The sequence below is a fragment of the Dama dama genome, chromosome 32, assembly GCF_033118175.1.
Source record: "Dama dama isolate Ldn47 chromosome 32, ASM3311817v1, whole genome shotgun sequence".
Taxonomy (NCBI): domain Eukaryota; kingdom Metazoa; phylum Chordata; class Mammalia; order Artiodactyla; family Cervidae; genus Dama; species Dama dama.
Genome location: NC_083712.1, coordinates 27,055,216 through 27,072,436, shown reverse-complemented (window position 1 = coordinate 27,072,436; position 17,221 = coordinate 27,055,216). Strand labels below are relative to the sequence as shown.

Sequence of the window (17,221 nt, the reverse complement as noted above, 5' to 3'; positions counted from 1 at the left end):
GGTGGTCTGGTATTCCCATCTCTTTCAGAGTATTCCACAGTTTGTTGTAATTAACACAGTCAAAGGCTTTGACATAGTCAATAAAGCAGAAGCAGATGTTTTTCTGGAAATCTCTTGCTTTTTTCTTGATCCAAAAGATGTTTGCAATTTGATTTCTGATTCCTTTGCCTTTTCTAAATCCAGTTTGAATATCTGGAAGTTCACGGTTCATGTACTGTTGAAGCCTGACTTGGAGAATTTTAAGCATTACTCTCCTAGTGTGTGAAATGAGTGTAATTGTGCGGTAGTTTGAACATTCTTTGGCATTGCCTTCTTTGGGATTGGAGTGAAAACTGACCTTTTCCAGTCCTGCGGCCACTGATGAGTTTTCCAAATTTGCTGGTATATTGAGTGCAGCACTTTCACAGCATCATCTTTTAGGATTTGAAATAGCTCAACTGGAATTCCATCACCTCCACTCACTTTGATCATAGTGATGCTTCCTCAGGCCCACTTGACTTCACATTCCAGGATGTCCGGCTCTAGGTGAGTGATCACACCATTGTGATTATCTGAGTCACAAAGATCTTTTTTGTACAGTTCTTCTGTGTATTCTTGACACCTCTTCTTAATATCTTCTGCTTCTGTTAGATCCACAGTGTTTCTTTCCTTTATTGTGCCCATCTTTGCATGAAACGTTCCCTTGGTATCTCTAATTTTCCTGATGAGATCTCTAGTCTTCCCCATTCTGTTGTTTTCCTCCATTTCTTTGCATTGATTGCTGAGGAAGGCTTTCTTATCTCTCCGTGCTATTCTTTGGAACTCTGCATTCAAATGGGTATATCTTTCCTTTTCTCCTTTGCTTTTCACTTCTCTTCTTTTCTCAGCTATTTGTAAGGTGTCCTCAGACAACAATTTTGCCTTTTTGCATTTCTTTTCCATGGGGATGGTCTTGATCAGTGCCCCTGCACAGTATCATGAACCTCTGTCCATAGTTCTTCAGGCACTCTATCAGATCTAATCCCTTGAATCTATTTGTCACTTCCAGTGAATAATCATAAGGAATTGGATTTAGATCATAGCTTAATGGTCTAGTCGTTTAACCTACTTTCTTCAATTTAAGTCTGAATTTGGCAATACGGAGTTCATGATCTGAGCCACAGTCAGCTCCTGGTCTTGTTTTTGCTGACTTTAAGGAGCTTCTCCATCTTCAACTGCAAGTAATATAGTCAATCTGATTTCGGTACTGACAATCAGGTGATGTCCATGTGTAGAGGCTTCTCTTGTGTTGTTGGAAGAGTGTATTTGCTATGACCAGTGAGTTCTCTTGGCAAAACTCTATTAGCCTTTGCCCAGCTTCATTCCGTACTCCAAGGCCAAAATTGCCTGTTACTCCAGATAGCTCTTGACTTCCTACTTTTGCATTCCAGTCCCCTATAACGAAAAGGACATCTTTTTTGGGTGTTAGTTCTAGAAGCTCTTGTAGGTCCTCATAGAACTGCAGCTTCTTCAGCATTACTGTTCAGGGCATAGACTTGGGTTACTGAGATATTGAACGGTTTGCTTTGAAAATGAACAGAGATCATTCCGTCATTTTTGAGATTGCAACCAAGTACTGCATTTTGGACTTTTTTGTTGACTATGAAGGCTACTCCATTTCTTCTAAGGGATTCTTGCCCACAGTAGTAGATATAATGGTCATCTGAGTTAAATTCACCCATTCCCATTTAGTTCACTGATTCCATTATAGCTCACTGATTCCTAAAATGTCGATGTTCACTCTTGCCATCTCCTGTTTGCTCACTTCCAATTTACCTTGATTCATGGACCTAACATTCCAGGTTCCTATGCAATATTGCTCTTTACCTCATGGGACTTATTTCCATTGCCAGTCACATCTACTGCTGGGTCTTGTTTTTCCTTTGGCTCCCTGTCTTCTTTCTTTCTGGAGTTATTTTTCCACTGTTCTCCAGTAGCGTATTGGGCACCTACCAACCTGGGGAGTTCAATGTCCTTTTTTTTTTTTTTCCTTATCATACTGTTTATGGGGTTCTCAAGGCAAAAGTACCGAAGTGGTTTACCATTCCCTTCTTCAGTGGACCATGTTTTGTCAGAACTCTACACTTTTAGGAGACTTTTAGTTCAGTTCAGCTCAGTTCAGTTGCTCAGTTGTGTCCAATTGTTTGCGACCCCTTGGACTGTAGCACACCAGGCTTCCCTGTTCATCACCAGTTCCTGAAGCTTCCTCAGACTCAAATCCATCGAGTTGGTGAGGCCATCCAACCATCTTATCCTCTGTCATCCCCTTCTCCTCCTGCCTTCAATCTTTCTAAGCATCAGGGTCTTTTCCAATGAGTCAGTTCTTCGCATCAGCTGCCAAAGTGTTGGAGACTTTTAGGAAGTATACAAATATGAATCCCTCCTCCCCTGAGGGACAGGCCCCCTTAGCTATGTATTTCATAGCCCAGTCTGCCCCAGACATCAGGCACAAAATTCAGAAAGCAACTGCTGGGCCTCAGACTCCAGTGAATCATTTGCTCCAATTCACTTATTAGTTTTTTAAAAATAGGGATATGGCCAAGAAGGCTGAACACACCCAGAAAAATATGCAAAAGACCCAAATGATTGCAATGTTTTTTTCTGCTCAGAGACCACCAACAAATCTTCTCACTCAGTAGCATATGAAGTTGCCAGCCTATAAAAACTAAACAGGCCACACTTCATATAGGAACTTGTGGTCTGTGATGGCCCACACTCTGTCTGTGGTATGTGCTTATCTCTGAATCTGAGTAAATCCACTTTTCCTACCTATCACTTTGTCACTCACTAAATTCTTTCTGCAGTGATACATCAAGAACCTGAGCTTCCCTAGGTCCTGAAACCAGGTATGGTGGGTTTTGGCAGGGTTCAAATCCCAGCACATAGTTCAAGTTCCAATCTGAGGTACCCAGTTTGGGTTTATTCTTCAAAATGAAATATAAATCTGAAGTTTTTACTTTTACAAGTTTTGAAAATTTTGAGATTTACATTTTAAGGTGAGAGTACTTGAATATATTATCATACTATTAAACACCTTACTTATTAATTTTTTAACTACTTTCCTATTTAACACTAACCTTCTCAAAGAGGAGTTTTCAGCCCAATAGGCTGAATTTCTGCAGACAGACAAAACCTACCGTATGGTTTCAGAAGGAATATATTTGACTTGTTATTTCCAAACATGATGGATCTTGAAGAGGCTCATGGAGACCAGTAATGAGTAAAATATGGCCCTTAAGCCAATCATAGCTTTCTGTTTATTTTGTAAATAAAGCTTTAGTTTATTTACTAAATAAACCTTAAAATTATCTAAGCACAGCTTCAACAATATGTGAACCAAGAACTTTCAGGTGTTCAAGCTGGATTTAGAAAAGGCAGAGGGACCAGAGATCAAATTGCCCACATCTGGGATCATAGAAAAAGGAAGAGAGTTCCAGGAAAACACCTACTTCTGTTTTATTGACTACGCCAAAGCCTTTGACTGTGTGGATCACAACAAATGGTGGAAAATTCCAGAGACTGGAATACCAGACCACCTTACCTGTCTTCTGAGAAATCTGTATGCAAGTCAAGAGCCAACAGTTAGAACCAGACATGGAACAACAGACTGGTTCCAAATGGGGAAAGGAGTATGTCAAGGCTGCATATTGTCACCTGGCTTATTTAACTTACATGCAGAGTACATCATGAGAAATGCCGGGCTGGAGGAAGCACAAGCTGGAATCAAGATTGCCAGGAGAAATATTACTAACCTCAGATATGCAGATGACACCACCCTTATGGCAGAAAGCAAAGAAGAACTAAACAGCCTCTTGATGAAAGTGAAAGAAGAGAGTGAAAAAGTTGGCTTAAAACTCAACATTCAGAAAACTAAGATCATGGCATCTGGTCCCATCACTTCATGGCAAATAGATGGGGAAACAATGGAAACAGTGAGAGACTTTATTTTCTTGGGCTCCAAAATCACTGCAGATGGTGATGGCAGCCTTATAATTAAAAGACACTTGCACCTTGGAAGAAAAGCTATGACCAACTTAGAAAGCATATTAAAAAGCAGAGATATTACTTTGCCAACAAAGGTCCATCTAGTCAAAGCTATCGTTTTTCCAGTAGTCATGTATGGGTGTGAGAGTTGGACTATAAAGAAAGCTGAGTGCTGAAGAATTGATGCTTTTAAACTGTGTTGTTGGAGAAGACTCTTGAGAGTCCTTTGGACTCCAAGGAGATCCAACCAGTCCATCCTAAAGGAAATCAGTCCTGATTATTCATTGGAAGGACTGATTCTGAAGCTGAAACTGCAATACTTTGGCCACCTGATTGCGAAGAGCTGACTCACTGGGAAAGACCCTGATGCTGGAAAAGATTGAAGGTAGGAGGAGAAGGGGATGACAGAGGATGAGTTGGTTGGATGGCATCACTGACTTGATGAACAGGAGTTTTTGAAAGTTCAGTAGTTGGTGATGGACAGGGAAGCCTGGTGTGCTGCAGTCCATGGGGTTGCAAAGAATCGAACGTGACTGTGCGACCTAACTCAACTCAACTCAACTTCCACTGAAGCTTTAGTGGAACGCATCCATGCCTGTTAGTTTACATACGATGTAGGTTTGCTTTCAGGCTACACAGCAGAGTTAAATAGTCTGACAGAGACCTTCTGACAAGCAAATCAAAAATATTTACTAGCTGGTTGTTTTCTGAAAAAGCTTGGCAACCCCTGATATAATTGAAAACACAAGACTAGTATGATAGCGGATTTCAGTAGGGAAAAACCTGCCACATGACCCCTGATTCATGGACCTAACATTCCAGGTTCCTATGCAATATTACTCTTTACAGCACCGGACCTTGCTTCTGTCACCAGTCCCCATCCACAACTGGGTGTTGTTTTTGCTTTGGCTCCATCCCTTCATTCTTTCTGGAGTTATTTCTCCACTGATCTCCAGTAGCATATTGGGCACCTACTGACCTGGGGAGTTCATCTTTCAGTGTCCTATCTTTTTGCCCTTTCACACTGTTCATGGGGTTCTCAAGGCAAGAATACTGATGTGGTTTGCCATTCCCTTCTCCAGTGGACCACATTCTGTCAGGTCTCTCCACCACGACCCAACCGTCTTGGGTGGCCCCACACGGCATGGCTTAGTTTCATTGAGTTAGACACGACTGTGATCCTGTGATCAGATTGGCCTGTTGTCTGTGATTGTGGTTTCAGTCTGTCTGCCCTCTGATGCCCTCTCTCAGTGCCTACCATCTGACTTGGTTTTCTCTTACCTTGGATGTAAGGCTGTAATTAACCTCTAATTACGTTTCCAGTTTAACGCTTTGAAAACCTCTTTGCCCCTCCCTTCTTGCTCCCTTTTCTTCAGTTACATAATTACTCACATTTCCAAATAAGCCTTCCCTCCTTTATTCCTGGGGCTTTGGTCCCTCGATCCCCCATACCCTCTCCTCCTCGCAGCCCCCACCAACACCTCCCATTTCTTCACCCTCAGCGCCCAATTTTGATAGACACCCTTCTCAAGCTTGGACAGCACTGAAAGTGTTAGTCGCTCATCTTGTCTGACTCTGCCACCCATGGACTGTAGCCCGCCAGGCTCCTCTGTCCAAGGGATTCTCCAGGCAAGAACACTGGAGTGGGTTGCCATTTCCCTCTCCATGGGATCTTCCCCACCCACGGATCGAACCCAGGTCTCTCACATTGCAGGCAGAGTGTTTATTCTTTGAGCTACCTGAGAGCCCAGCACTGCTGACCTACAAAGCACCGGAAACTGGTTTATTTTCGCCCCCATACTGAAATCCTTCCAGTTATCTTTTCCATACCTGACCAAATTTCACTTGATGAAGCATGATGGTATAAATGAATGAATGAATTTTGAGCTACTCTTGATATGTGATCTCTATGACCTGAGTGGATTAAATTGGCAAATGTTTAAAATACCAAACACTGAAAGGAATAGAATTTAGTATGTCATCCATCTCTAGAGAGAATGTTGTTTCTATGTGCAGAAGCAGTAAAGAAAATTGCGCAGAGAAGGTTGATTAAAAAAAAAAAAAAGAGTCCTATTACAGGAAAAAAATCTCCATGGTTGTCCACTAAGAGCCCTCTAATGTGGAATGGTCTGGTGGGAGGGTTTGATCAGAAGCCTCACAAATTCCAAAGCCTGATTTTTAGGTTTAGTGGATTTATCTCTTAGTGGCAGACTAATGTTAAACAGAATCTTGGGACTAAATGTCAATGCAATTTACAACCAGAAATGTAATTGCCTCAAAAAACAGGAATATTTTTAACTACTTGACAAGGCCATTTTCTCTCTGTGGGCAATCTGTGCAAGAAGTCAAATCATAATCAGTGAATTATTCGTTTAATTAATTTATTAATTTACAATGAGGCAGAGCAGTGAGATTTTGCCTCTGGGATTGGCCCATGCTCTTTTGCTTAACACATTTTTCTTTCTATATGTTAATATATTTCATCAGGTTAGGGGATTTCACATATCTCTGCTCTGATTCACTGTGGTTTAATTTTCTAAAGGCAGTCTTACCATACTTATTTCCTAGGGTTAGAAGGAAGAGTAGAGTACTGATAATTTCTATATATTATTAAAAGTCTATAAGAAAGATAAAAACAATATGTGAAATACTTATTATACAAATAGCTCATTCGTATGTCTATAATCATAAGGTATCAAACAAAAAATAATGAGCAGGTAACTTACAGAAGAAGGTTTTTTAATCTGAGAAAATAACTTCAAATTAGTGCAAGTTACCAAGTTCAGTGGCCATTGTTGGTTTTTTTGTTTACTTGTTTGTTTGTTTATTGAAGGCTTATTTTTAAAGGAAGAAGTAAAACAACTACATTAAATATCTGGAATAGAGGAATAGGTAAATTAATTATAGTATATACATTAGAAGGATAGTTTTAGAGGCATTAAACGTAATTGTCAAAGGAATCATGTAGAAAATGAAAAAAATGGTAATATAAAATTAAGTGACTATATTAATATTTTATTTTACTATGCCAAAAAGTTGATATTTAAAAAGACTAGAAGGAAGTATCCAAGAATATTGATAGTAATTTTCTATAGGGGATAGGAATTGAATATAAAATATTTTTCTTATTTTCAGAAATTATATTATTTTTAAAATTAGGATTAATTAAAATAAGTGGTGGCCAGATATTCACTAATGTCCTTACTGTTTTAAGGGGTCTATTACTCAAATAAAGCCGAAATTCATAAAACTGAGAAAAATAACAAGCTTAGAATGAGAGATCTTGTATAATGTTATTTATATAAAACAGAAAATAATACCATCTACCATTTATGCAAACATACACATGTAGTAAATATACAGAAGCATGAATGGAACCAAGCGTGTAAACTCCATGATGGAAGTTTAACCTAGAAAAACAAGACAGGCAAGCATAAATGGGACTTCAACTGTGCAAGTTAACATATTTCTTAAAGTAAATACATGCAGTCAGTATGGTAGAAGGACAACACCTCTGAAATGCAGGTGGTGTAAACATGATTATGTATCAGCTATTTGTTGTAACTTTTCTTTCTTCCTGTCTTTATATTTGAAATCTATTTTATTTAAAGAAATCTATTTTAAGTCTCATGTTCATAAGGCTGCTGATGGAGCCATCCATGAGCCCAAAATAAATTATAGAAGTGCTTCATATGTAAGTCTTTTCCGGAAAGTTAGGAAAAAATATGAATCTACCAAACATAGGACAGGAAGAGGGCAGGGCACAACCTTTAAAAGAATGACAGAGATGTTGCAGACACAGTATAGACTGGTTAGCACCAACTAGGTCCAAAACGGTGGACAAGTGAACTTCCACTAGACCTTCAGCCTCATTATATACTTACTATAATACATAGGAAAGCTAAATGACTCACCTACAGACACCAAGACAGTTCTAAGCTCAGCCATAAACAGACAAGAGGGCAGTGACCCAATTCCTGGAAATCTTCACTCCATCCCCAAAATAGTTGGAATAATCCTCCCACTTATTAGCCTATAAAAACTAACCACCCTGTATTTTGGGGCCTCTTACCTTCTGAGATGGCCCAGACTTTATCTATGGAGTGTGTATCTTCCTGAATAAGCCATCTTTTACTTTACTATGACTCTTGAATTCTTCCCTGAGGGAAGCCAAGAACCCATACTATGCACCGTCCCAGGGACTCGCCTGAGACCTGAGACGTGACCATCTTCTTGCACCCCACTTTCTTTCCTGCAACAAGCTCCAGCTTTCAAAATTTTAATTTTGAAAAGAAAAGTCAAGAAGAATGAGAACTCTGAGGCATCTCTGCATGTGTCCAGCACTGCTACTTGAGTGGAAGAAAAGAACAGAGGTTAAAATGACTTGAGGAGTGTAGTTATTTCATTTCAATTATTATCATATTGCTTGCCTTATTGTCATGCTTTATTTACTTTAAATCATTTAGTGGAATTATGATTTAAGGCTAAATTTATTACCCAATGGTAATTATTGTATTTGAGTTCCAAATATAGCAAAAAATTTTTTGTAGAAGTCTAGTTGCAAGTTAACCCAGAAGTCCTTGTAATATAACAAAATTCCTCTGGAAAGGGATCTGATTTTCTTTTTTTAAGATAATTAGTCTAGTGATGTATTTAGCTATGAAAGGCACAATCTGGTGTGAAATAGAATTTATATTTTATGGCAAGATCAAAAAATTTAAACATAACTTTTTTCTGCCCTTTGACCTCTTCTGCCCCCACTGTTCATTGTATATCTGCATTATGCATCAACCAGACCTCACCCATCAGCAGAAATACCTGCTCAGCTGTAAAAAGGAACAGTGTCCTAGCATCAAGACAGCTCCTTAAAGATAACGTTCCCTCTAGAGCTTGTAAGGGGTCACATGACCTAGCACGATGACCTGAAGATCTGGATTATGTAAACTGTCAATAATACCATCATTTGATGCACAGTCCTCTGTCTCAAAAACTTTTGCAACTGGGCCTTGACTTTCAATGGAGCTCTCTGAGATGCTCTTCCCAAGCTATCATCCTCAAATTTGGCTCTAATGAAATTTTCCATTTCTTCCTTTGATTGACGGATTTTTTCTTTTACAATGGATATCAGATGTCTGGAGAAATATGTTGAACTTCTTGGAAAAATAATTTAACATATTTTGAATCTTCTCTGGAAGTTGAAAGAAACAAGTATTCTGGAAATCCCAAAACAAAGTAAAGGGGAGAAACCGGAGGGAGAAGATCCCAGCTGAGCAAGAGTGTGTAAAGTTTTTTGGTTGCAGGGGAGAGTCTGAGGATATTGGCCAGTGAGGAAAATTTGGTGTCTAATCTAGCTGGTTTTCAACACAGTCAAGTTCAAGGTTCAGCTTGAAGTTGTAGACTCTTCTGCTAACATTTCCTGTTAGGTGTGATTCTTCAGTAAAATTCTCTTACATCCCCAGGGAGAACTAGGGAACATTCTCAAATGAAGGGAGACATGTGGTGCTCATTGTTGGAATGAACGATGTCGGGGGGAAGCAACAACAAAGATGTGTGGGTGTGAGTTTCCTCAGGCAACTATAGTAAATGGTCACAAACTGTGCGGCTTAAAACCACAGAACTTTATTCTCGCAGTACTGGACATCAGAAGTCTGAAATCAAGATGGTGGCAGGGCCTTGTTTTCTTTGAAGAAATTTCTTTGAAGGATTTCTGGGGAGAAATCCTTCTTTATCTCAGCTTCTTATGGCTCCAGCAAGTCTTACATTCTCTGGCTTGTGACCAGATCACTCTAATCCTTGCCTCTGTCTCCATATGGTCTTTACAGTGTCTCTGTGGCATTCTTTTCTTATCAAGATGTCCATCACTGGCTTCAGGGCCCACCAGAATCCAGAATCCTCATCTTAGCCTAACTACACCTGCAAAGACCCTACTTCCAAATAAAGGCACATTCTGAGGTTTCAGGAGAAAAGGAATTGCTAGAAACCCTATTAAACCCACTATCACAGTTGTTGCAGGGGTTTGAAAGAGGAGATGAAGGGAATATATTTTTTTCATATTTTCATCAAACTGCTTTAGACAGGAGGCACTGGAATTGCCTTAGGATATGAGGGTGGTGCTCAAACAATCTATTACAATTTTATTTCAGAATTAAAGGACTGACCCCCCAACCCCACCCCGGATTTGAGGACTGCGGAATAGCTGGGTGGTAGACACTTGGTTGCACTGGAAATTAGTGACTTAACAAAATTAACCATGATGACAGTGAACACCCATAGTTCAATAACTAAAAGATTGAGAATGTGTTGCATGAAAATAAATGGTAGTAAAGTCAGATGATACTGAGTAAATCTGTTACAACTTAAAAGTTCTTACTTTGCAGTGGATTAAGCAGGATGTGAGTGAGAACACAGCAGAAACGGGGGTGAGGGTAACCGGAGCACCCAGGAAGCGTCCTGCAGGGTAAGCCACAGTGGGAGATATTTCCGGGACACTTCATGTGCAAGCAAGTAACTCCTCTGGCTGTTCTAAGGAATCTGATCTTGAGATTTGCATTGTAGTGAGCACAGTGGCCAGAGAACCAGGTTAAGGGGGCAAATGATCCGTTGTGACCTGGGAATTCCCTGGTGGTCCAGTGGTTAGGACTCAGTGCGCTCACAAAAGAAACAATCTTGGATTAGTGTAAGACGATGTTTACAGCAGAGCAGGAAGCCAGGACCCAGTTCTCTGAAGAAGGAAGGAAAGCCATTGGTGCCTCCAAGCTTGTGGAGACATGGGAAGTGGCATGTTGGGTCTCTCTGCTCCATCTGAACTCTGGCACATACCTGGGTGAATTACAAACTTTGCTGATGCAAAAGACCCGGCTGGAACTGTATTGATTTTTTGTTGTTGTTGTTGTTTCCTTCTCATTATCTCTGCTGAGAGTCAAGCTGTGAAACAGCTGGGATAGGTCCTAAACAGGACCAGTGCTAAGCCCTAGACTCATTACTGATTTAAATCTCTATTTCAATTTACAAGACATATTAGTTATACACACTATTAAGGAACACATCTATTGCTTCTTAATGGAACACTATGTGTTTTTAGCAACCATCTGTGGAATCATATAAAGCTGAAAACACCACATAACTGTTGAGAATGATCAGTGTTTATGTAAGTTACATGGAGCCATCACTGTTCGGGGACACTGCTCTGCTGAAGCCCAGCTGGGCCACTGAGGAAAGGACAGTGAGCAGTTAAACAAGAGACATGATGAAAGAAATGGGACATCCAAGCAGCAACATAATTGGGAAAAAAAAAAGTGTTCAAATGGAGCCAGTTACTGAAATAAAGATTGAATATTAACAGGTAGCTTCTTCCCCTGGCATACATGAGTAGCTCTCAGCAAGGTAATGGAAGCTTGGTGAGCATTCCAGAAAGACTATATTTCTGAGTTAATATTCTTTAGGGAGAGACTGCAGGCAGTGGCTGAAACAGGATATGAAGGAAGAAACATAAACAGAGATTAAACGAAAATGCTTTCTTGGAATCTGACCTAATGGAATTCATGTTCTAAGAACTTTTTCTTCCATAAGGTCTTCAAATGATTAGGCCCATCCTAGATAATCAAATTGCTCATTACAAATCTCTTTCTCTCCCTTCTTTCTCCCTCTCTCCACACACTCCATATGAAATATTCTTGATATTTATGTATAAAAATATAGAAAACTAGTGTGGGAGTGTTGGATGGAAACAAAAGGGACTTTGGAGATCAACACACCAGGTTTTGCGTTTCTGTTGTACCACTTATTAGCGGTGAGCTTCAGTTTCTAATCTATAAAATGGGACTGATGATAAGACTTACCTCAAAGGCTCTTCTGAAGATCAGATGAGATAATGTATTAAAGCCCCTGGTGCTGAGAAAATATTCTCCAAATGCTCATTATTACAATTATTTTGTGGTTGGAGAAGAAGCCTTGACTTTGGTCAGCTGATTGCTTTGAGAAAGACCAAGATTCATTCAAGGGTGTGCTGAGTCCTCAGTAGTAATCAAATGAAAGACATACTGATATTTCATATCATGGTATGAGTTTCACTGTATATAGTCTTACTGGGCAAAATGCACAGCAGAAAACACAGACATTAGTACTTGGTATGTTTAGGACAGAGCATCATGCAGAGTATTTAATTGTATAGCAGGAATTCCATTTGCCTGAAACTCATACACGTTGAGGTTAGAATGAGAACATAGCAAACTATTAGGACAAGCATTAGAACTTGATGCAGACTTATTTTCTCTTTAGTATGTTATTAAATCGGCTGTCATGTGTCCATTTGAACTAGACATTCAGCATCTACTCTTGTCTAGAGAAAAAGCCCTTCTGCCCTAATGTGGAAAGTTCAGGTTAGTATTTCACACACTTAAGAAGTTCTTTGCAGCCTGAAGAGCCAGATAGCTTGTGAACTGAATCCCCTAGCATGGTGTCCCAGGGAGTCTGGGTTCAGGTTATCCTGCGGCCACCGTGGACCGAGTCCTGCTGGAAGGGAAGACGGCTCCCAGCCATTGCCTGGCCCCCAGCATGGAACAAGGTAGGACACCCCATCCAATGAAACCACAGGCACAGAGATCCGACTCATCTTCAGACGTCTGCAATAACTGACTCCTCAATGTTGCTAGTTTGCTAGCATTGAGGATGGGTGGTCTGATTGCTCCCTGCCCCTCTTCTCCTGGAGACCTTAGTGTCCAGCTGGCATAAACCCAGAGTACCACTGACAGCTCTAATTTGTTTCAACCTTTCCTGGAGCTTTCTCATCAGCAGTGTCGTCCTCCAGGGCTCATCCTCCGTTCCTCAGAGCCTGGAACTCCTGTTTTATTAGCCTGACATTTGGTTGTGACCTGTGTTGACAGCTTCTGGCCTCTGGTGGGCACTCTGTTTAGCCGCTCCTTTTATTTATAACTTACGCTCTCTTCCTCGGCTCAGACAAACTCACTGATTTGTGATCTGGTCACACTTGCGTTGCTCTGTCTAATGTAAAATCTCATCCAAGTCTCCAGCATCTCTCTTTTTGTCCATGGCATTTATTTGGCTTCTTGCATTTTCATTTGGCACACATTTGTGTTCTGATTGTGGATTTAAATGTCTGCATTGGACCAGTGAGAAAGAATAGCTCCAGGTTAGAGAGACCCACCGGGAACTATGCCTTACGAGTATTAAGCGCTTCATGATTTTACAGAGCATCTACATACACAGAGTATCTTATGTGACTCTCAAGACAAACCTGTGAGGTGAGTGATACAATGCCCATTTCACAGGCGAGTGAATGAAAGTGGGGAGACACATAGGGATGCAACTGAGAATTCTCCTAGAACCTTAATATCCTGAATCCTGGGACTATATGTGTTAAAACTTGAAGGGAAGGAGAGGTGAGAAAATTCCATCTGCTGATTAATAGAGAGAGATAGACATTCAAAATGAACAAGAAGTCCCATAGCTTCCTATTTTTGTAGTTTGTCTTTTCCTACTTTTTCTCCTTTCTCATTTTCAGCACTTTTACCTACAAAAAATATCTCCAGTTGTACTGAAATATTTCTTTTTCTCCAGGATCTATACAGGATATTTAAAGTACAAAGAATTCCTTAAAAAAAATGCTTTTCTTTATAGTTTTTATTGAGTAACATAACTAACACACTTAGAAACTTTGTTTTTACATGTGCTTTTACCAAGGATATTAAATGCAGCAGGCTGGTGAAAAAAGCTTTATAGAATAAAACAAGTTTCAGCATTTTTTTCAGCATTATTTTTTTTATGATCAAAATATTCTTGCTTGAAAGAGCCAGATAATTTAAGGCAACAAATTCTGATTTTTTGGCTCAAAAATGTTGAAGGAACTGCCCCAGTTCCACTTGATTTCATGATAAAACTTGAAAAACATATGCCATAAACTGGAGAATAAGAAGACAAGAAGGTAAACTAAGCAAATCAAAGTCAATTTACCTTTTTAAAATTCTAAGGAATTGAAGACTCTTGATCCCTTCTGAACACCCACGGAGCCCAGTTCCTTCCCCCATCTAGCCCTGCTCTAATGTATAAATGCTTCTGTCTATGTCTATGTATTTCAGGGACAATTAGTTCTGGAAGGCCAGAGACAACAGCTATCTTATTAGCTGTTAAGTCTAGCTCTAGGAGGTACATGGTAAACATATGCTGAACAAACAAATGGATTCCTTTATGGCATTGCTACCTCTGGCTGAGACTGATATGTTTGAAGGTAAAGAACTCACATATAATCTGTTACCATGAGATTTCTCCTGGGAGCCAACGGATTCAGGAGACACTAGATGAGAGGGTGGCAGAGTGATCTTGGCCTGGCTCTGAGGAGGGTAGGAGAGAGCAGTCTGCAAGTCAATATATGGAGGCATCCCAGCTCAGGGACAGTGGTCATGGAGAGGTGGTGGAGAGCGGACAGGTATGAGCAGGAGAGCAGAGGCCCCAACAGCACCAAAGGACCAGGAGAGGAAGGCATGCGGAAGCTGACACCACGTGGGAACCAAGGTCGTTTGGAGGAGCCACAAGGGGATCCTGGAGTCAGTTGTGCTGATGACTTGTCCAGAGATGAAGGGCCTTTTAATGAGATGGTAGCACGGGGTGTCCCGCCCAACCCACCTGATCTTCAAAGGGGCCTGCCCTAATACGATCAGGGAGTTATGCTGGTCCTGACACATATATGAAAGAGGAAATAAGAATGAAATTAGAACATGCTGTAGCACCATACACAAAAATAAATGCAACATGGATTAAAGGCCTAAATGTAAAACCAGATACTATAAAAATCTTAGAGGAAAACATAGAACACTCTCTGGCAAATATCACAGCAAGATCTTTTTTGACCTACTTCCTAGAGTAATGAGAATAAAAAGAAAAATAAGCAAATAGGACCTAATTAAACTTATAAGCTTTGGCATAGCAAAGAAAATCATAAACAAAATGAAAAGACAACTCACATAATGGGAGAAAATATTTGCAAGGTGACCGACAAGGGATTCATTTCCAAAATATGCAAACAACCCATGGGGCTCAATATCAAGGAAACAAACAGTCCAATCAATAAATGGGTGGAAGATCTAAATAAACATTTCTTCAAAGAAGATACACACATGGCCAAGAGGCACATGAAAAGATGCTCAACATCTCTAATTACCAGAGTAATGCAAATCAAAACTACAATGACGTATCACCTCACACAAGTCAGAATGGCCATCATTAAAAAATCTACAGATGATAAATGCTTGCAAGGCTGTGGAGATAAGAGAACCCTCCTACACTGTTGGTGAGAATATGAATTGGTATAGCCACTACTAAGAACAGTATGGAGGTTCCTTAAAAAACTAAAAATAGAACTACCATGGGATTCGGCATTCCCACTCCTGGGCATACATCCTGAGAAAGCCATAATTGGAAAAGACACATGTACCACAGTGCTCACCACAGTACTATTTACAGTAGCCAGGACATGGAAGCAACCTAAATGTCCATCAACAGAGGAATGGATAAAGAAGATGTGGTGTGGAAAACTAGTTGGCCATAAAAAAGAATGAAGTAATGCTGTTTGCAGCAACATGGTTGGACCTAGAAATTGTCATACTAAATGAAGTGAGTCAGACACAAAAAGACAAATACCATAAGATACTAATTATATGTGGAATCTAAAAGAATGGTACAAATGAACCTACATGCAAAATGGAAACAGAATGACAGATACAGAAAAAAAAAAAAAAAAAAAACAGTTACCAAGGAGGAAGGGGGGGCAGGATAACTTGGGAGATTGGGATTTTCATTTACACTCCACTAAATGTAAAATAGATAACTAACAAGGACCTACTGTATAGCACAAGGAATTCTACTTAATACTCTGTAATGATCTATAAAGGAATAGAATCTAAAAAAGAGTGGATTCACTCTGCTGCATAGCAAAAACTAACACAACACTATAAATTGACTATGTGTGTGCATGCTAAGTCGCTTCAGTTGTGTCCAACTCTGCGACCCTATAGACTGTAGCCCACCAGGCTCCTCTGTCCATGGGATTCTCCAGGCAAGAATACTGGAGTGGGTTGCCATGCCCTACTCCGGGAGATCTTCCCAATCTAGGGATTGAACCCGAGTCTCTTATGTGTCCTACAAAGGCAGGTGGGTTCTTTACCACTAGTGCCACATGGGAAGCCAAATCAACTATATTCAAATAAAACTTAATTTAAAAAAAGCTGAACACCCCCCTGCAAACAAAACAGGAAGTCAATTATTATTTTCTTTATATTTAAATCACACTTAAAAATATTTTTAAAAATTATAGCAAAATAATTCAACATCAATTTTCATATATTAGAATTAATTGAAGATGTGGGGAATAAGGCACTTTCATACAGAATAAATTGGTGCAACCTTTTAGGAGCCATTTGCAAGAATCCACCAAATTGTAAAATGCATATCACCTTTGAATTATTAATTATACTTCTAGCAAATTCTCTATTAAAAAACATTCCCAAAACATCATGTAAGAGAGTGCTGAAAGTAGCATTGTTTCTTAAAGCCAAGCTAAAGCAAACAAAAATCATCAAGTGTTCATCATTAGGGAATTGAATGATATATTATGCTAATTAGGGCAGCACTATATTAATGGAATAGTGTGTAGCCAGTGAGAGAGAAAAAAGTACCATAAGTATTGCCATGGCAGATGATTGGTATGCTAACTTAAATAAGAAGACAGAATACACTGTGTAGATATTTCTGGATGTGATTCTTTGTGTGTTTTTGAAACATTATGGAATTATATACTCTCCATAGGAGAATACATGGAGAGGAATCTGGAGGCTATGTACACACGTTTATACATGGAACTTCCCCTTAACACTTCTTCAAATAAAGCAAGCACATAAACTTCAAAACAGCCATGAAAATACTTGTAACTGAAAACATTTCTGAATACATCTGAAAACAAAAAATGTTCAAAGCATTTGAAAGCCTCAGGTAACAAAAGAAAACATGAGTGCTTGGTTAAACAGGCTGCAAAATAAAGGTTTCCCTTATTTGCCAAGCTTGGCCAGAGTCAAGGTTAAGAAACTCAGAGAATGTCTTAAGAAAAGACAAGAAGGAGATAAAGAACCAAAGATGGAGATTCCCATGAACAGAGGAGCCTGGCAGGCTACAGTCCTTGGGGTCGCAAGAGTCAGACATGACTTAGTGACTA

General features: G+C 39.7%; 1 protein-coding gene across 2 annotated transcripts in view; it reads right to left on the bottom strand.

Moving 5' to 3' along the window:
• Positions 1 to 17,221, bottom strand: part of MSR1 (macrophage scavenger receptor 1) — a 78,543-nt gene that overhangs the window by 24,196 nt on the left and 37,126 nt on the right. Inside the window, exon 9 of one of the 2 annotated variants that reach the window (XM_061134931.1) lies at positions 13,674 to 14,690. The exons of the other annotated variant lie outside the window; for it this stretch is intronic. Coding sequence (XP_060990914.1) covers positions 14,680 to 14,690 — 11 coding nt within the window. The 3' untranslated portion in view covers positions 13,674 to 14,679. Of the gene's footprint in view, positions 1 to 13,673; positions 14,691 to 17,221 lie in introns of those variants that run through there. 2 annotated transcript variants of the gene reach the window in all.